Source organism: Chionomys nivalis, chromosome 25 (genome assembly GCF_950005125.1).
Source record: "Chionomys nivalis chromosome 25, mChiNiv1.1, whole genome shotgun sequence".
NCBI lineage: Eukaryota > Metazoa > Chordata > Mammalia > Rodentia > Cricetidae > Chionomys > Chionomys nivalis.
The window spans coordinates 36,728,906-36,749,911 of record NC_080110.1 but is presented as its reverse complement, the minus strand read 5'-3'; the positions used below and the strand labels follow the sequence as shown (position 1 = coordinate 36,749,911).

At 46.1% G+C, this 21,006-nt stretch overlaps 1 protein-coding gene across 1 annotated transcript in view; it reads right to left on the bottom strand.

Annotated features, from left to right (window-relative positions):
* Positions 1 to 1,009: 1,009 nt before the first annotated feature.
* Positions 1,010 to 21,006, bottom strand: part of Helb (DNA helicase B) — a 32,471-nt gene continuing 12,474 nt past the window's right edge. The window contains exons 7-13 of the mRNA XM_057757639.1: positions 20,086 to 20,240; positions 16,665 to 16,746; positions 15,766 to 15,825; positions 14,528 to 14,774; positions 13,689 to 13,832; positions 11,303 to 11,800; positions 1,010 to 2,441 (exon numbers count right to left, since the gene is read on the bottom strand). Of these exons, the coding sequence (XP_057613622.1) occupies positions 2,271 to 2,441; positions 11,303 to 11,800; positions 13,689 to 13,832; positions 14,528 to 14,774; positions 15,766 to 15,825; positions 16,665 to 16,746; positions 20,086 to 20,240 (1,357 nt within the window). The 3' untranslated portion in view covers positions 1,010 to 2,270. The remainder of the gene's footprint in view (positions 2,442 to 11,302; positions 11,801 to 13,688; positions 13,833 to 14,527; positions 14,775 to 15,765; positions 15,826 to 16,664; positions 16,747 to 20,085; positions 20,241 to 21,006) is intronic.

The following is a 21,006-nucleotide window of genomic DNA, read 5'->3' as shown; positions in this document are numbered from 1 at the left end:
AACAAACAAAGGGTACGTGGTTTAGAGCAAGATCACCTGATACACAGCTGAAGGACATGAGTTCAAATCTCAGAACCCATGTAAAATGCAGGCTGTGGTCATGCATAGCTGTAACCCTAATGCTGAGGAGACAGAACAGAAGAAGGAGAGTTCCTGACCACTGACAGACTCCATCATAAGGGCCTAAGGCAGTAATGGAGCAGAACATTCTACATCTTCCTTCATATTCAATAAGGTGCATGCACCCTCCCCCAAACACACACAGGTCCACATACTCCAAACACACACACACACACACATGCACGCACACACTGGAGAAATTGGAATTTTCATAACTATCAGTGACAATATAAAATGCTAACTGCTGAAGAGTCTAAAGACAGACTTATTATATAACCCAGCGATCCTACCTAGTGACATAATCCAAAAACACGAAAACGTTTATCTATACACAAAAAATGTTTACACAAAGTGATCAGAGTAGTATTAATTATAACAGCCAGAGTAGAAATCACCCTGTCAACCCAACATGCAATAGATCCATACAAAGGAATATTATTTAGTAATGAGTGAGTTGAATTACCAATATATTACTGATACAATGTTGGTAAAAATCTGAATAGCATTGTCATGTTCAAAAGGACCTCTTATTGTCTTCACTTACAGGAACTGTACAGTATAGATAAATCTACAAAGACAAATCAGTTAGCTAGAGTAAATGAGTAGATTATGCTTAGTGGGGTATAAGCTTGGGAGGTCATGAAAGTGCCCTAAAATGGATTATAGTGACAGTTTCACAATTCATTCACTACACTAAAAGCTACTAAACTGTATTCATTAAGTGAGGAAATTCTATAGAATTTGTTCACACACTATTAAAAACATTAAGTTAATGAGGACTTAACTTTTTATTTTACCATTCGTCTTAGTTCCTTGTGTTATTATAAACAAAAACCAGACTGGGCAACTTACTAAAGCAAAGAGTAAATTTATTGCTCACAAAGGTGTATCTCGGAGACACGGATGACTAGAACCACGGAACAGCAATAAGAGGATGTTACAATCAGAAGAGGGACACAATTGTTACAGCCATAAGAGGATGTTACAATCAGAAGAGGGACACAATTGTTACTGTTTGTTTGTTTCCCAGTACATACAAAACTTAGTTTAGGGCTAGAGCTGCAATTTAGTAGTAAAGTACTTGCTTACAGCCCAAAATGAAAGAAAAACAGAGAAAAATATCCCCGCGCTATACCAGCAATCCAATAGGAAAACAGCCGAGTATGTGAAAATAAAGCAATGTGCACACATTAAATACTTTGTTGCCAGAAGTGTCTGTATGATCTGAGTGGCAATTTCTAACATGATGAGAACTGCAGTGAAGCAGCCAGACAAGGTGTGTGTGTAGCCAGTGTGCACCTCTAATGGGGACCTGTCATCCCTGGGCAAAACAAAGTAAAAATAAAAACAAAAACAAGAGATCTCAGGACAGCAAAAAAGTGACTTTCACCAGGCATCCACTACTGCTGTAAAACCCTTGTTTGGGAAGACACATTCAAACCACAGCACCACTTGGCAATAAATATTTTTTAAAAACCTACCGCTTGGCAATAAATATTTTTTTTAAAAACCAATCTACTTTAAGAGAAAGGTTCCCTACAATGGGATATAATCAAAACATACTCCCAACGAGAAAAGGCAAATCCAAAAACAAGTCCCAAGGATGCGGAGTCCCAGGAGCAGGGATGGAGCGAGTGACGGCCTTGTATCGACACCTCTGTGGTAAACACGGCACCCCCGGATGTGTGAGTATCAACAGGTACAATTAGCCCACCTTTGCTACTACTGTGGGGTACTGGCAATGATGATCCACAGTGGTCATGCAGCTTATCACAGAACATACGACATCCCTAAAACGGGAGAGTTCTAAACACACAGCACCTTTTTCCATAATCTCCATCCAGCGTTAACTCTTCTCAGGAGGACAGAGGAGGAGATCATTGTGGCTATCAGGTGAATTTAAAATATCTGTTTTTAAATTCAGATTTAAAAATACAAATAAAAATTTCTTTTGAAGCAAATACCCCAAATACAAATGCCCAAAAATAAAATCCCAGTTACAGCTATCTTCTCATGGCTTGAAACACTGAGGCTAAAATAGCCACTTTGCCTTGAAAGGAAAAATAATTATTCTTTCTGTCTGGAGGTTTTCGTTGGTGGTGTTGCCTGAACATCACGGTCTTGTGATGTTGCCCAGGCTGGCCTGGAACTCAAGATTGTCCTGTGTCAGCTTCTTGACTGCTGGGATTATCGATGTAAGCCATCACATCTGACTCAACCATTTCTTGGTCGTCAGTGGGTTTGAAAAGTTGTCTGCGAATTGGGTTATTCAACCTCAAATTCTGAAATACAGAAGACACCTGTGGAGACGGTTTTTCAACCTGTTTGGAAATAAAAATAAAGTTAATTTTAATAAAAACACACCTTGCCTACCATAGGCACTCCCATTCCCCCCGACTGCTTCTAAAGAAGAAAGAATGCACTCCTCACAATCGTTGAAGGCTTGAGCTACCTACCAATGGTCTCTCTGCTTCTTGAAGGATCATGTCTTCTCCTGCCCCCTGTGGCATCCCCTGTACCCAGCTAAGGGTCTGACATGGAGAAGGAACTGTGCATTGCCTAAACATAGGCATCCAAGTTCTAAAAGCAAGGGATGGGGCTTACTATCTAATGTGGGAGCAAGGCACAGAATTACAATGAAGGTTCCCTGTGCAAACATTAAGAATCTGAAGATGGAAATGGGTCCCTAGGCACACAGTCCTGATGGCTGCCAGGCTGCACACCTTCATGCCCCTAGTGATGCCCAAGTAGCATCCACGAGGCTGCCGTGGTCCTCAGTTTTTACCATCATAAGAAAAAGGAAAAGAAACACGTGTTTCCACAGTGCTATCCCTGTACATTAGAGTTTGGGCGTGTTATTCAACCACTTGTGCCAACTTGCCTGAACTTCTGGAACCTGGATTTTGCCATACATTATTCTAGGCATTCCCACAGAGGCACAGCTGAATGAAATATTCAAGTCGGTGAATCTCTGATATGTGGATTACCTCTGCAAGGTGGGTGGACCTCGTCTAGTCGCTTGGAAACCATAACAGGAAAAAGACCCTTGTTCCTCGAGGAAAGCCTGTGGCTGCCTGCCTGCCTTAACACTCAAGCTGCAGCACTGTCTACATGTGGTTCTATAAATTCAACCTTGCAGGTCTCCGCAATCACTTGAACAGGTTTCTTCCGATGCCGTCTACTGGGACAGACACTCGGATCAACAGATGGACCATGCAAATGGCTGTTTCCTGGAAAAACTGACTAACACAGGGGCTGATCTTCCCTCGGCCATTATGATTGTCTTATCTAGCTTGCTTTTTATATTACACTGCGAATTTTACAAAAAACATATTTCTGGAAATAACTGTTTTATCTGATAAATTTGGCAGTGTTGGCTCAGATATTTGTATCAAAAAGCACAATTGTATTTTTCTGTTTCTACTTTTGAAGCAGGCAAAATAACAAGTCAACATTTCCCTTCAGGATTTTTTTTTTTTCAAAACCCGAAGCTGTTAATGTACTAGGAAGCATGGAAGCAAAGAGGGGTCCAGTCGTTAGTAATGTCATGCAGACCATAATGACATTCGGGCCGATGATGAACTATATATAATATAATAGCAGTCCCCTACGGTCAAAAGGGAGCTAAAAGTTTCCTGTTGCCTCGTGCAGGGCTATAACCACAGATGTGTGGAGTCAGTGACATAAACCTGCCAATGTGGAAATACAGCACGCTATGCTTCTAGTTGATGCTTTTATGGTCAACTTTGATTTTTATCACCAATTTAGAGTTCTCAACTTGTGGGCGGTAACCCCTTTGAGGGTGGATTGGCCCTTTCACAGGGTCACCTAAGATCACTGGAAAGTACAGATTTCAATTTATAACAGTAGCAAAGTTACAATTAATAAAGTAGCAACAAAAATAATTTCATGGTTGGGGGATCACAACAACAGCGTTAGGGGGGTGGCGAACCACTGACTTAGAGTGTGATCCACGCACACTTTCTTACCCCGGAAAGAGCATATGACGCAGTCTTACTGTGTCTCCTATTGCACCTACGTGGGTGTGAGCACACTGACAATATTTGCACAACAATGGCTCGGTAGTACAGCCGTATATGTCTTCATGTGTTGAATTTAAAGCTGGTGTGGCTCGTGGGTAAAAATGTGAATTTGAAGGAAGGACATATGGACAGCCCTTCTCACTTTTTTTCTTTCAAGAAAATGATAAATTCTTCTAGAGTTACGGAAATGTCTAATTTACCAGTCCTAATGTTCTGAATTCTGTTTCCCCATTTGCAGGGATTCCTGTAGATGCTGTATACTTTTGGCAAAGCCTGTGAGAAAGAAGAACATCATCTCCTCCCACGGGCACACTTTGGGCTGATGTCATCGTGCAGGGACGTGAGCCAGCACACAACAGTCCCCAATCACTCTTATGTTCACAGATCTGCAATACTGGCCTTGGTCAAAGTCAGAGGCTCCAGGAGACTCAGGCCTGGGGCTGAACAACACTGCCAATTTCTCTTTGTTCCACCCCCACCCACTGTTGGTGAGAAGAAATATAACTCAAGAAACTTTTTTTGAAGGCTCTTTCTTTACAACTGTCCCTCTACTGGTCTGGTCAGAAGCCTAGCTTCGGGGTCTTTGCAAGCTTACTTTGGGGGAGGGGTATCACACTAAGATGGAAATGGCGCATCAAAGGTCCCCTCTGCACTGGGGTGTAGATGAGGCTTAGAGTCACCACAGAAGAAAAAGGACTGTCCTTTCCCCACAAAACTGTTGCTTATCCTTTATACTAATTCCGACTAACGATACCTGGAGCCTATGCCCAGGCCAAACACATGCGCGCCACTCTTGACCCAACGCCAGCTACACCTGATTCATTTTTAGGACTCGGCTCAGCCCCTTAGCATCTCTCCTGCCCTGTGGTAAGTACCTGACAGCTACCCAGGGTTTTTGGATGTCAAAAACTTAAGAGTTTTTCCCTGATCACCATCCATTACACCAAGGCCAAAGTCACCTCCTTGAATTTCAATTCATAAGCACTTACAATGATCCCAGGAATCTCCACTCCAATAGGAAGACAGTTTCTTTTAAAGAGTCCATCCATCTGTCCCGACTGCCCTGGGTCTGCAGTCCATCCATCGGTCCTGACTGCCCCAGGTCCACAGTCCGTCCATCTGTCCCGACTGCCCTGGGTCTGCAGTCCATCCATCGGTCCTGACTGCCCCAGGTCCACAGTCCATCCATCTGTCCCGACTGCCCTGGGTCTGCAGTCCATCCATCGGTCCTGACTGCCCCAAGTCCACAGTCCGTCCATCCGTCCCGCCTGCCCTGGGTCTGCAGTCCTTACTGCCCTGGGTCTGCAGTCCGTCCATCTGTCCCGACTGCCCTGGGTCTGCAGTCCGTCCATCCGTCCCAACTGCCCTGGGTCTGCAGTCCGTCCATCTGTCCCGCCTGCCCTGGGTCTGCAGTCCTTACTGCCCTGGGTCTGCAGTCCCTCCATCCGTCCCGACTGCCCTGGGTCTGCGGTCCGTCCATCCGTCCCGACTGCCCTGGGTCTGCGGTCCGTCCATCCGTCCCGACTGCCCTGGGTCTGCGGTCCGTCCATCCGTCCCGACTGCCCTGGGTCTGCAGCACTACCTCTCAACTGCATACCTTGTTCCCCCGATCATCTGTTATCTCCTCTCAGTTGAACTCTTTGTCAGGCAGACTCTTAGAGAATCTGTTATATGCCCCGTGCCTTCTTCAGGCAGGGGACATGAGTGTCACCTGCAGAACCTGGGCAGGTTCATCAGCACTCACTCTGAACTCGACTCCGCTGAACCCCACCCAGCAAATCTGTGGCAAGTTCATAAATCAATCGGTAAGCTTCTCTTGAGCCCATATTTAGAAGTCATTTAAGATTCCTCATTTCTAAGCGGAGCAACTATTACTGCCTGCCGGAGGAGACACGCTATTTCCGGTGAGGTCTTCTTGGGTCTTTTTGAGCTCAGTAAATGAATTTGCAGCTATTTCCCAAACCGTTTCAGCCAGAAAACAGGGACTTTTGGGAGTATTCTTATTTGCCTTCTCCCATCCAGTCAGCCGGTTACCAGCTACATCTCCAAAATATAAAAGCCAAAAGGAAGAGATAAGAAACAACTTTGATTCCTTTAGTGTGAATTGGTGAACAAAAACAGTAGATTGAAGCTGAGAGGGACAGCAAGAAATCACGGTGCTGGGAGAGCGAGTCCAGACTGAGAAGCCACAAGAAGGCACAGTGAGCCTTCACCCCAAGGAACGGAGCTGAGCACCAAAGGGAGTGGAGTGTGGGGGATGTGGTGAGAAGGCAATGGGGGGGGGAGGGGCAAGCAACCAATCACCTCCAGTGAAAGAAGCACCCACACCTAGGCAGAGCGGGGACGTTTCTCAATAAAGCTACCTCAGGGGTGTCAGTCACACTAGAAGAAAGGGGGTTGAAATGAGAATCGAGAGAAAGGCATTAGGCTGTATGGTTCCACAATGCCTGTTTCTAGGAATAAAGATACGAAGGAAGTGGTTCCTGGACTCTCTTCAGTGAGCCATGAAGTTACTTCCTAACTTGCCTGCAGCCCACACACGTGTGAAAAAGAATCTCTACTTGCTTACCCAGAGTTCCCAGCACCTACATCATGGCAGCCACTTAAACACCCAGGCGAAGGGGATGACTGAAACTGTGAGAAAACAGTGTATCTTCAAGGCCTTCAGAGATGGCCCAGCTAAGGGGTGTGTGGCAGGAAAGCAGGAGAAATGGAGGGGAGTAGTGAGGGCACTTCTCACGTCAGCACAGACTAAGGTCACGTGAGCAGAAAGAGACAGTGAACCAGTAGCCACACTCAAACTATGAACGGCCAAGAGCAAGACCTAAGGAAAGGCTCCAGAACTGTGTGAGAAGACTGGAAGCAACCAGCGTAAGAGAGCTGTGGCGACAATGTGATTGCAGCCTGCAAAGCCATAGGTGCCTGACAGGGAGGACAGGAAGGCAGGTACAGAGTGGGAAGTTTTCTCACGGAATATGACAGTCAGCCATCAATCCATCCGTCAGTGGGAGCGCCCCAGTGTGGCTGCCTCAGAAAGGGTGAGAAAAGGGCCAGCACCAAGAGGACACAGAAGGGAGACTTTGGAGGAGGTGAGGCACAGCTGTCTCAGGGTTCTGCAGCACAGTGATACCCTAACGGAAGTACACAGTCCTGTCCAGACACAGTGATGCCCTAACAGAAGTGCACAGTCCTGTCCAGACAGTGATACCCTAACAGAAGTGCACAGTCCTGTCCAGACAGTGATACCCTAACAGAAGTGCACAGTCCTGTCCAGACAGTGATACCCTAACAGAAGTGCACAGTCCTGTCCAGACAGTGATACCCTAACAGAAGTGCACAGTCCTGTCCAGACAGTGATACCCTAACAGAAGTGCACAGTCCTGTCCAGACAGTGATACCCTAACAGAAGTGCACAGTCCTGTCCAGACACAGTGATGCCCTAATGGAAGTACACAGTCCTGTCCAGACAGTGATACCCTAACAGAAGTACACAGTCCTGTCCAGACACAGTGATACCCTAACAGAAGTGCACAGTCCTGTCCAGACAGTGATACCCTAACAGAAGTGCACAGTCCTGTCCAGACACAGTGATACCCTATAACAGAAGTGCACAGTCCTGTCCAGACACAGTGATGCCCTAACGGAAGTACACAGTCCTGTCCAGACAGTGATACCCTAACAGAAGTACACAGTCCTGTCCAGACACAGTGATGCCCTAACAGAAGTGCACAGTCCTGTCCAGACAGTGATACCCTAACAGAAGTACACAGTCCTGTCCAGACACAGTGATGCCCTAACAGAAGTACACAGTCCTGTCCAGACACAGTGATACCCTAACAGAAGTGCACAGTCCTGTCCAGACACAGTGATACCCTAACAGAAGTGCACAGTCCTGTCCAGACACAGTGATGCCCTAATGGAAGTGCACAGTCCTGTCCAGACACAGTGATGCCCTAACAGAAGTGCACAGTCCTGTCCAGACAGTGATACCCTAACAGAAGTACACAGTCCTGTCCAGACACAGTGATGCCCTAACAGAAGTACACAGTCCTGTCCAGACACAGTGATACCCTAACAGAAGTACACAGTCCTGTCCAGACACAGTGATACCCTAACAGAAGTGCACAGTCCTGTCCAGACACAGTGATGCCCTAATGGAAGTACACAGTCCTGTCCAGACAGTGATACCCTAACAGAAGTGCACAGTCCTGTCCAGACAGTGATACCCTAACAGAAGTACACAGTCCTGTCCAGACACAGTGATGCCCTAACAGAAGTACACAGTCCTGTCCAGACACAGTGATGCCCTAACAGAAGTGCACAGTCCTGTCCAGACAGTGATACCCTAACAGAAGTACACAGTCCTGTCCAGACACAGTGATGCCCTAACAGAAGTACACAGTCCTGTCCAGACACAGTGATACCCTAACAGAAGTGCACAGTCCTGTCCAGACACAGTGATGCCCTAATGGAAGTACACAGTCCTGTCCAGACAGTGATACCCTAACAGAAGTGCACAGTCCTGTCCAGACAGTGATACCCTAACAGAAGTACACAGTCCTGTCCAGACACAGTGATGCCCTACAGAAGTACACAGTCCTGTCCAGACACAGTGATGCCCTAACAGAAGTACACAGTCCTGTCCAGACACAGTGATGCCCTACAGAAGTACACAGTCCTGTCCAGACACAGTGATGCCCTAACAGAAGTGCACAGTCCTGTCCAGACAGTGATACCCTAACAGAAGTACACAGTCCTGTCCAGACACAGTGATGCCCTAACAGAAGTACACAGTCCTGTCCAGACACAGTGATGCCCTAACAGAAGTACACAGTCCTGTCCAGACACAGTGATACCCTAACAGAAGTGCACAGTCCTGTCCAGACACAGTGATACCCTAACAGAAGTGCACAGTCCTGTCCAGACACAGTGATGCCCTAATAGAAGTACACAGTCCTGTCCAGACACAGTGATACACTAACAGAAGTGCACAGTCCTGTCCAGACACAGTGATGCCCTAACGGAAGTACACAGTCCTGTCCAGACAGTGATACCCTAACAGAAGTGCACAGTCCTGTCCAGACACAGTGATACCCTAACAGAAGTGCACAGTCCTGTCCAGACAGTGATACCCTAACAGAAGTGCACAGTCCTGTCCAGACAGTGATACCCTAACAGAAGTGCACAGTCCTGTCCAGACAGTGATACCCTAACAGAAGTGCACAGTCCTGTCCAGACAGTGATACCCTAACAGAAGTGCACAGTCCTGTCCAGACAGTGATACCCTAACAGAAGTGCACAGTCCTGTCCAGACACAGTGACACCCTAACAGAAGTGCACAGTCCTGTCCAGACACAGTGATACCCTAACAGAAGTGCACAGTCCTGTCCAGACACAGTGATGCCCTAATGGAAGTGCACAGTCCTGTCCAGACACAGTGATCCCCTAACAGAAGTACACAGTCCTGTCCAGACAGTGATACCCTAACAGAAGTGCACAGTCCTGTCCAGACACAGTGATACCCTATAACAGAAGTGCACAGTCCTGTCCAGACAGTGATACCCTAACAGAAGTGCACAGTCCTGTCCAGACACAGTGATGCCCTAATGGAAGTACACAGTCCTGTCCAGACACAGTGATCCCCTAACAGAAGTACACAGTCCTGTCCAGACAGTGATACCCTAACAGAAGTGCACAGTCCTGTCCAGACACAGTGATACCCTATAACAGAAGTGCACAGTCCTGTCCAGACAGTGATACCCTAACAGAAGTGCACAGTCCTGTCCAGACAGTGATACACTAACAGAAGTGCACAGTCCTGTCCAGACAGTGATACACTAACAGAAGTGCACAGTCCTGTCCAGACACAGTGATGCCCTAACAGAAGTGCACAGTCCTGTCCAGACACAGTGATACCCTAACAGAAGTGCACAGTCCTGTCCAGACAGTGATACCCTAACAGAAGTGCACAGTCCTGTCCAGACAGTGATACCCTAACAGAAGTGCACAGTCCTGTCCAGACAGTGATACACTAACAGAAGTGCACAGTCCTGTCCAGACACAGTGATGCCCTAATGGAAGTACACAGTCCTGTCCAGACAGTGATACCCTAACAGAAGTGCACAGTCCTGTCCAGACAGTGATACCCTAACAGAAGTGCACAGTCCTGTCCAGACAGTGATACCCTAACAGAAGTGCACAGTCCTGTCCAGACAGTGATACCCTAACAGAAGTGCACAGTCCTGTCCAGACACAGTGATACCCTAACAGAAGTGCACAGTCCTGTCCAGACACAGTGATACCCTAACAGAAGTGCACAGTCCTGTCCAGACACAGTGATCCCCTAACAGAAGTACACAGTCCTGTCCAGACACAGTGATACACTAACAGAAGTACACAGTCCTGTCCAGACACAGTGATGCCCTAATAGAAGTACACAGTCCTGTCCAGACACAGTGATGCCCTAACAGAAGTGCACAGTCCTGTCCAGACACAGTGATCCCCTAACAGAAGTACACAGTCCTGTCCAGACAGTGATACCCTAACAGAAGTGCACAGTCCTGTCCAGACACAGTGATACCCTATAACAGAAGTGCACAGTCCTGTCCAGACAGTGATACCCTAACAGAAGTGCACAGTCCTGTCCAGACAGTGATACACTAACAGAAGTGCACAGTCCTGTCCAGACACAGTGATGCCCTAATGGAAGTACACAGTCCTGTCCAGACAGTGATACCCTAACAGAAGTGCACAGTCCTGTCCAGACAGTGATACCCTAACAGAAGTGCACAGTCCTGTCCAGACAGTGATACACTAACAGAAGTGCACAGTCCTGTCCAGACACAGTGATGCCCTAATGGAAGTACACAGTCCTGTCCAGACAGTGATACCCTAACAGAATTGCACAGTCCTGTCCAGACACAGTGATATCCTATAACAGAAGTGCACAGTCCTGTCCAGACACAGTGACGCCCTAATAGAAGTGCACAGTCCTGTCCAGACACAGTGATCCCCTAACAGAAGTACACAGTCCTGTCCAGACACAGTGACACCCTATCGGAAATACACGGTCCTGTCCAGGCACACTGCAGATGACAAGACTTAAAGGAAGCATGAACATAAAGACACATCGCTCTTACCACACAGAATTTACTGGGGCTTTCCTCATCAAATGGAAAGCCATCGCCAGTTCTTTTGGAGCCCCGAGGCTGTTCGGACTCCTCATCCGTATCCATGTCATTAAAGAAAGTTGACAGCCATCTTTTATCAAAGGTGAACTTCTCTTTGGCTGCAGATGCTTCACCCCTGGCGTGGTTTGTAGTAGCTCTCTTGTCTGGGGTTCTCCGGAGGGGTGATGCTGGAGGCTGTGAGCTGGGTGTCCCTCCAACTTCAGGGCTTGAGGACTGGGATGGGAAATCAGCTGGAGACGCACAGGCGCTAGAGAGCTGCTTCTGCAAGAAGTGCTTCAGACATGTCTTCCTGGGGAAGCTGCGCTTCCTGATGGCGCTCCTGAGCTCAGACTCTTGGGCGATGACATACACTCTGGAGCGGCCCCTCGTCACCGCGGTGTAGACATGTTGCCAGTGCTGGCGGCCTGCCTTCCCCAGTACATAGGCGACTGTGTTCTCCTCGGACCCCTGAGAAGTAAAAACAGTGGGGAGACTTAGCACAGCAACCCAGTGGGGTGGGCTCAGGGACGAGGCTGGATAACCAGACGCCTCGTAAAAGCCTCACCTAGCTAGCCTGGCGGGCACAGCAGGAAAAGCAAGGAGATCCCATCTCAACAGTGGTGACCAAGGACACGAGACTGCTCTGACCTCCACATATGCACAGCGGCACCAGAACGCCTGCGTTCATATACACAAATATGCAGGTGCACACAAACATACATACACAATACTATGGTACTCTCTCGTCCTTCTACCCAGCCAGTGGGTCCATTCTTCCTGGAGAATCCATTTTATTCATTATCTCAAAACTCTTGACTGCTAAATACGTTACCAACGTTAGGTTCCACGGGGTCACAACTGGCTTCTGGTGACCAAAACAAACTGTAAAGACTACACGGAATGCTACAATTTCCCTGACCAAAGACTTTGAAATGACTATACAAACCTACGTATAAACATGTTACACAGGGTCTACCCCGGAGTGTATGTCATCGCCCAAGAGTCTGAGCTCAGGAGTGACATCAGAAATGTGTTTACCAATAATGGCAAAGAAAAAAGATATATAAAATAGCCAATAACAGGAGAATATATAAATATGTATAGACACCATGTATGCCCTCATCAAAGGTAAACACACACACACACACACACCACACATACACACAGATTGGCTAGAGAATGGCTCTATCAGTAGAGTGCCAGTCACACAAACGTAAGACCCTGGTCCAGATCCCCAGTACCCATGCAGAAAAATAAATAAATAAATTAGTTCACGCCTGTAACCCCAGTACTAGTGAAGCAGAGACAAGAGACTCTGCAGGGCTTGTGGGCTAGCCAGTCTGTCCACATCAGCAAGTTTCAGGTTTAATTAGGGTCTCAAAAGACAGTTGAGGAGCTAGTGAGACCACCTGACATTAACTTCTGCCCACCACACGCATGTGCTCACACATGCATGAGCGCACCTGACACACACACACGAGCACAGGAGACATATTCACACATACGTATGTGCACACACAAATATATATATATATGATCTGAATTATAGTCAAGCAAGAACTCTGATTGCCAAACATAAAGACAATGTGAGTATTAACAGACTATAAAGGCTTGAGAGATGGCTCCCAGCTAAAATGCCTTCCTCACACACGTGGAGACTTGAGTTCAGTTTCAAAACACAGGGCGGCCCGGAAGAGAACAAAGTGCGTCGAGCATTTCCTGTGTTTCTGTGCTCAGAAATGAAGGCTACAGGAAGGAAGCTCAGCGACCTGTCGTGTACATGTCCTACGTGGGAAAGCAGCTCTCAGACACCGAAGCAAAACGACAAAATGGAAACCAAGACAGTGGGAAAAAGTTAACAGCAAAATAAATACAAAAGAAAACAACACAAGGGGCTTCATGTTGCGTTGAGCTATAGTTAATCCTGACTGTCAGCCTGGGGGGCTTCGTGTTGTGGTGAAGCTATAGTTAACCCTGACGAGACCAAGAGACACAGAGAAGACGCATCTCCAGACATCTATGAGGGAGTTTCTGGCTGTGTTCACTGAAGTGGAAAGACCCACTCTAACTAAGCATGGCGGAAATCATTCAATGGGCTGGGATCCCAGACTGGATGAGAAGGAGACAGAGAGCTGAGAAGCAGCTTCATCTTCTGCTTCCTCACTATGGATGCAACGTCACCAACCACCTCATGCCCCTGCTCTGTCTTCCCCGCCACCAGGGCCCATACCCTCAAACTGTAAGCCGCAAGAAACTCCTCCTTCAACGTCTCTCGCCAGGCACTTTGTCACGCTGATGATAAAAACTTACTAACACAAGCAGGTACTCGAGTGGCTATGTGAGCATCTGCTCTCACCTGGAAAGTGTGGACAGTCCGCGCCCAGGCGTGTCTTATCTGACAGTGTCTCACCAGTTTGTCAAAGTCCACAGTCACTTCCAGACCAGCCTCATTGCTGATGGTCAAAAGTCTTTTTGCTCGGAAAGTTATATCAGTTTTATCCTGGGACCAAGACAAAGAAAACTTTGCGTACATTCAAGCACGTATGTGATAAAGACAGTCTTAGGGCGCAACACAAACACAAGCATTCTACATCAAATTAAGAATTTCCAGGTGCTTGGGGCTGACAGTACTTGTGAGGCTCTGGGTTCGATACCCAGAATGGAGCAACAACAACAGACTTGAAAAGGCTTCAAATCCATCCTTAATGGAATGCCTTCACATTTGAGTATTTCAATGAGCAGAAATAGAAACTTCTGGCCCTTGAAACCTCATACACTCTTTCCCTCCCAGCCCTTTCAGGATATTTTAAGCATGGGAGGGGGCTATGCAAGAAGAGGCACAGACCGTTACTAAAGTTTCTACACTGAAGTTACAACTAGTTAACCTGTGTTGGTCAAACTTCCACCTTACCACAAAGAAGTTTTCCTTCCATACCTTTCATTTAAAACAAAGTTAAAGTAATGCTTTCTAGCTCAACTATTCCCAATGATTCCAATTATTCCATTGCATTCTGATCAAGACATTGCTTAAAAAAAAAAAAACCCTACAGACCAATATACATCTTGAAGGAGGATATATAAAAATTTCTAAGAAACATTGAACAAGAATATCATCTCTGATGTGATTAAATCCTGAATGAAATCGAAGGCTTTAGAAAAAACTCTAATTGGCAAACATTGTTACCTAAGACCTACCTTCGTGATGAAAAATATTTCCCCATTGCACAGTCGAACGTCATTTTCAAAATCCTGCATGATTTCAAAATCGGAAGGGGGATCACCAGAAGGGGCAGCATCGGAGGGGGCAGCGTCGGAGGGGGCAGCGTCGGAACCTTTCCCATTGGCTTTCTGGACCTTGCCAGGGATTAAATCTGCGAGGTATGCATTCCGGGTACAGCAGATTTTATCATTAACTGCGAAGATGAGCCTTTTCTTGTGGTCTCTATATTAGGAAGCAATCACACACCATTAGAACCTAGAGATGTCCCTCTTCGCCTCACCTAGATACGCACTCCTCCCAGAGCTGATAAAGTCACGTGCACACATCTTTGCGTCATGAGGTCAATCTGCCCTAGCTGTCACCTGCCTATTTTATGTTCACTCTCTTGTCACCTTAAACCCTTTGGCCCAATTGAGCTCTCTCCAGTTAGAGACACTGGTGTGGCTGCTCTGGTCCGTCCATTTTCTAAACCAAAAGCCTTATTTTTTCATGCAAATTACTCTCTCTATATATTCTGCAAGAGAACTTGCTCATATTTCCATTTTTAATAATTACGGCACCGCTCTGTGGGAAGAGCAGCAATCGGCCTGTCACTGCGAAAGCGCTGGGTTCATTCTTCATTCTGCTCTTCGTCCACCCTTAGGGCCTTCTGTACAGCCAGTTTTGCTTACACAAATGGAAAGATAGAATTACCTGACGAGGGCAAGGTTGCTAGGACCATGACTGACCACCAAGCACATTCTGAATCCTCTGCTGGGCCACCCAACAGCTTTCTGTGACAGGGGTTTCTATATTTTACACAACCCCAGTGATGAACATGTGCTGGCAAACACAAATGAATTCACTCGCTAATGTGTAAGCACTGTGACTCAGCTACACTCCCGTTCCTCCGGTCACTCAAACAGGGTTCTCCACACACAGCCTGTCGGCAGGCCCTGGGAAATCCACACGGCATTACAAAGTCCTTATTCTCCACACTGAGCTTGAAGCTGGAGGCTGTCAACCTGGACACCACAGGGAAACGACCATTCCTTATTTCTCATCTTATTCTCCTCAGTGCTCAGGCCAATTCCTAATGACATATATATAATCCGTCTAATTAAAGAGACCATCATGCTTCACAAACAGGAGAAAAGTGTATGGCTTCTGTGTACGCAACAAACAGCAAATCAAGGCAGGCCTGTACCCTGGGTGTCAGTCAGAGGGTGCTCACTTGATGAGATGGTCCGTGTAGTGCTTAGCACAGCAGTCATTGATGAGGTCACAGTCTTGCCTGAAACACACGAAACCCAGAGTCACTTCAGTGACACAGTCACACACTGGCTGATGTCCACCGACAATTGTACCCTGGGCCTCTGTGTTTTTAATTGCTGTTGTTGTGAACTGGGAATGGAAGTGAGGGCTCTGCACCAGCTAGGCAAGCATGCTAGCACACGCCCTGCTGCTAGAGTACATCCCTTAAGATGGTTCCACAACTTTATCGAGGAAAAAGTATTTTGGTTTTTCTGTTTGTTTCTCTTTTGTTTTATTGAGAGAGAGTTTCTCTGTGTAGTCCTGGCCATCCTGAAAAACTCACTCTGTATATCGGGCTGACCTCAAACTCAGAGATCCGCCTGTCTTAGCCTCCTGAGTGCTGAGATTAAAGGCGTGCACCACCATGCCCAGCTGGAAAAAAAAGTGCTTTTGACCGGGCGATGGTGGCGCACGCCTTTAATCCCAGCACTCGGGAGGCAGAGGCAGGCGGATCTCTGTGAGTTCGAGACCAGCCTGGTCTACAAGAGCTAGTTCCAGGACAGGCTCCAAAACCACAGAGAAACCCTGTCTCGAAAAACCAAAAAAAAAAAAAAAAAAAAAAAAAGTGCTTTATAGTTTTTATCTCCACATAAAGTTTTGATCCACTCACATTTCCTGTAAGAGTATAAATACACTTGATAAAAAAAACAGCCCTGTTATGAATACCTTCTGACATGGCTAACGAAAAGATACTTCAGAGTAAGAATGAGAATTAAAAACGAAAAATTACAAGTTTCTCCCCCTAAGCACAATGTACATTAAAACATGATGATGTTTAAAAGCTGAATAGAGTATATTAACGCAGTATAAAAGCTTTACCTTCTAAATGCAATAAACTGTGATGTTTTTGCATTTTCAAAGTCTTTTCCTTGGAGCAAAGCTTTAATCGCAGAATATAAATCTGGCAAAGAGAAAAAGATGGCCAAATTGTAATGCTATTTCTGTGGGAAAATCAGCTGGCAGTTCCACACAAAACACCTCACCACATGAAATACAAGGCCACCGTGGGAACATCTACGTCACTGTCGGCATGCGTCATGGCAGTGGGAAGAACATGAGAAAGGCTTAAGCCCCAGAGGTACTACATGGTAAGTCAGTTGGAGTGTGAAATCTATAAGTTAAATAGTACATCATATAAAGTATTACCATACTCGGTGCTGAGTCTTAGCAGGTGTACGCCAACTTAAAATATTCAGGTATCTCTACATCGGCTCCAAAGTGGCCACAAGCCTAACAGGACATTTGCCCCACCTTCCCCCAACTTTCTCCTTCCTGTAATGTCCAGCCCTCCCATCATGCAGCCACTAACACCTTAGCCCCAAGCAGGAAGACCTCTAGTGGTGTTCATACCCTGCCAGCTGCTATGTGTCACTAACCGCACTCATCCGAGAGGGCGAAAATAAGGCTTGGGAAAGTCATTTTCCAAAGGGGCAGGTGGCGGGCCATCTCCTTCGGAGCTCAGAGGGTTGACCGTGGTGTCCTGCACTTATTCCCTTCCACACTGTCCACTGGCAGGCAGCTCTCCTCTCGTCTCTCAGCAACAGTACAAAAAAAGTCACCGTGCCTCACAGGAAAGTAAAACCCGGAGTAGTGGGCGAGGGATACAGTTTACAGGGTTTGTCTAGCAGCTCTAAGGCACTGTGTTCGAGCCTTATTACCACATGAACTGGGTATGGTGGCTGACCCACTCCTGATCCCCAACAGAAGAGCAGAGGTTCAAAGATATATACGGATTTGGGGACTATATGAGACCCTAGTCTATAAAACAACAACTACAAAAAGAAAAACCACACCTGGATCAGAGAGCTGGGCATAGGGCACGTGCCCGTTATGCTAGTGCAGGGAGGCAGGGGGATAGGGAGTTCAAAGCTAGCCTCAGCTATATAGTAAATTCAATAGCAGCCTAGGCTACATGACACCCTGCCTCAAGAAAAAAAAAAAGGATGGGTAGGGGGACAGGCACATTGCAGGATTTGTAGCAGATGAATCACGGGGCACTGTGGTACTCAGCTCTAGAAAGACAAAGCCAACTGCTCACAGAGACCTTCATTTCTCCAGTGAAGAAACAATGCTCTTCAGAAAATAGCTGACCTCATACCACCCCGAGTCATGCCTGGCTTGCTAGAGCAGAAACTTCCAAGTCTCCGGATCTGCACCTCGTTCTCCTCCCTGTCTCACATATCCGCATACACTGTGCATTTTACTGATTTTTAAAACACTTTTTAGCCTCTCCGAAATTCCGGCCCAGTTATGGATCCCGTCTTGGGTCTCTGTATTTTGCAACAGTGGGTACAATTTACTCAATAACTTATTAATGAGAAAGTGCTGTTTGCCTCTCCAAGGAATATTTAACCAATTTTCGGAAAGAAGAGGTTAATTTTCCACCAAAAGCTTTTAATTAAAATGGGCAATCAGCTAAGCTCTGCCAGCACTTGGAAATGGACAACTTGCTTTTCTTTTAAGAGAATGGTCTCCTGAGTGGGGCATGACACCATAGGCCTGTAATCCCTGATTAGGAAGGTGAACACAGGAGGAAGCCTGGACCACACAAGACCCTGGCTCACTCAAACTAAGGTACATTCTCTTTAATATATAGAACAGGTACCAAGATAAGCAGTGCTTGAGATATGCTATACAGAGCTGCGAAGAAAGCAAGTTAGGAAAAGCCAGCACCTGCTTTCCTCATTTGTACTAGTACCTATGTTAGCTAAGCTTTTGGAGAAGACACATTAGCTATCACATTTAATTAAAACCAGCTAACAAAATACACATCTTATTATCTAATTTATATAAAACTAACATGAATGATGGGATTGGTTATGCACACAATGGCGGACAGAATTGGATGTTTTGAAGCTGCGTGTCAACTCGGTTGCCAGGGGAGGTGACTGAGTGTAAAGGGTGTGTCTGTGAGAACTGTGCCCGCTACAGTGGGTTCTCAGAAGAATCAATTAAATCATTCCTCATCCAGCCCTGAGGATACGCTAGTCCTAAAGTTTGCTAAATTGGTTTTGAATCTAAATCAAGACCAGAAGAACCTCGCTACTGTTCTGCCTTCATCTCTGTTGCTGTGAGCAACTTAGGGGAAAAAGGAATGTGCCTGGCTCACAGGACATATTCCATCACAGAAGGAATCCAGAGCTGGAAGCCAAACAGGATCTTCAAGCAGACACCATTGAGGAGCCTGCTTGCTGCCTCACTTGGCTCTTGCTTAGCTAGATTTCTTATACAGCCCAGGACTACCTATGTAGGGATTGTGCCACCCACAGTGGGCTGAGCCCTCCCACATGGATGAACATCAAGACAAACCCCCACAGACACGCCCACGGGCCACTGATCTGGGCGATTCCTCAGCTGAAATTCCCTTCTCAGAGCTTCTAGGCTGTGTCAAGTTAACGAAATCAACCAAGAGAACTATATTCAAATACAATTATTTGCCATATGCAATATAATGATATTTAATAGTATTTACGTAAGTATTCTTAATATGGATGTCCCAGCAGCATCACAGGCACCAAATCTTGATTGTTATTTCACGCATGTTGAAGTGACTTGGGTCATGTGCTCAAGGGAGAAGATGCCACATCCCATGCTCTTTCTCAGCCCTGACAAGCTGACATTAAATACCCAAAATTACACGTGGTATTTATCTGTTTAATGGTAACCACAGTTTCACAAATATACTCACAGAAAGTAATAGGAAAATTTCATTAAATAAGACTTACTTTCTCCTGAAGAGATCTGGATTGCCAAGACTCAGTAAAGAAGACCATCTCCAGCCACTTGAGGGGCTCGCCAAGTATTTTATGAGAGTCCTTACATGGTGTCGAGAGCTCCCTCCCAATGGGCCAGAGCAGTGGTCTTCAACCTGAGTCACAGCTCCTCTGGGGTTCGTCTGACCCTTTCAAGGCTCACTTAAAACCATCGGAGAACAGACATGTACACCACAATTCATAGCAGCAGCAAAATTACAGTTATGAAGTAGCAGCAAAAATAATTTTATGGCTGGGGGTCCCCACAGCATGAGGAACTGTATCACAGAGATAACCGATCACAGCGTTAGGGAGGCTGAGACCGCTGCTTTAGAGTCGCCTGCTTTTGACAATCCTTAAGCTGCTCTATTTCCAGTGCTCCATCTTTCACTAGCAATACCTACCGTTAGCATCCGATAATACATAACTAGTCATTTAATGACAATATCACAAAACTAAAATACATGCAAGTCTACATCAACACTTACTAGATCGGTGTTCACCTTTCGATGACTGAGAACTGCTATCCTCTTCAGGAAGTCTGACAAAAATAAATGTCTTATCTTGAATGGAGATGGGTAACGTGGGATTATCACAGATATTTAGTTCTGCATCAAATTTGGGAAACTGGCGCCTGGAGATTCTTAAATTAAAGATAAATATATAGGTGATATATATACATATATATATATATATATGTATATATATATAAGCATTATCACTTACAAATGTGTCTTTGTGTATGAAGCAACCAAATGCCCTTACATTAATTCATACCAGTTAGTGGAAGACGGGAAGAGAGAGCCTGGCAGGTGCAGACAGCAGTCAATTCATTTTATAATATACTACAAATACTGTGAGATTTCAGTACTATATTTATCAATCACTTCCCCCACTACAAGCCAACTAAAAGTATCAGAAAAGAAATGATCACACCATGAGCCATGCCCCATGCTGAGAACTGGACCACTAAATAGCATAAAGCAGGTCTTTGCCTCGCGTCCCAGGGGAGAGATATGAGACCAAGTCAAGTTTATGAAATGCAGTCAAGTAATACAAGATGGAGTCAAGATTCCTGGGTTCCCCAGGCCACATATGCAGAACTCAGGGTCCTGGGATGCAAGTCTGCACGCAGTGGTGCATATCTCTTTCTAGGTAAGTCGTCTTGCACTAAACGTAGCCCTTCCATGCTATGCTGCATGCCTGTCCTTTGTTTGGTGTTCTGTGGATTGTATGTATGCTCCCATTTTCCCAGCTGAGTCAGGCACCCCATCTGCCTGATGGTTCTGCCTCTTCATCTTTCTTTCCGTCATGTATTTTCCAGCCAATTATAGGAGATGGCAAGGTCTGGGTGCCTCACGGCAACAGAGCCTCTGACTGAGTCTAGGAACAGACTTAACAGAGGTGTG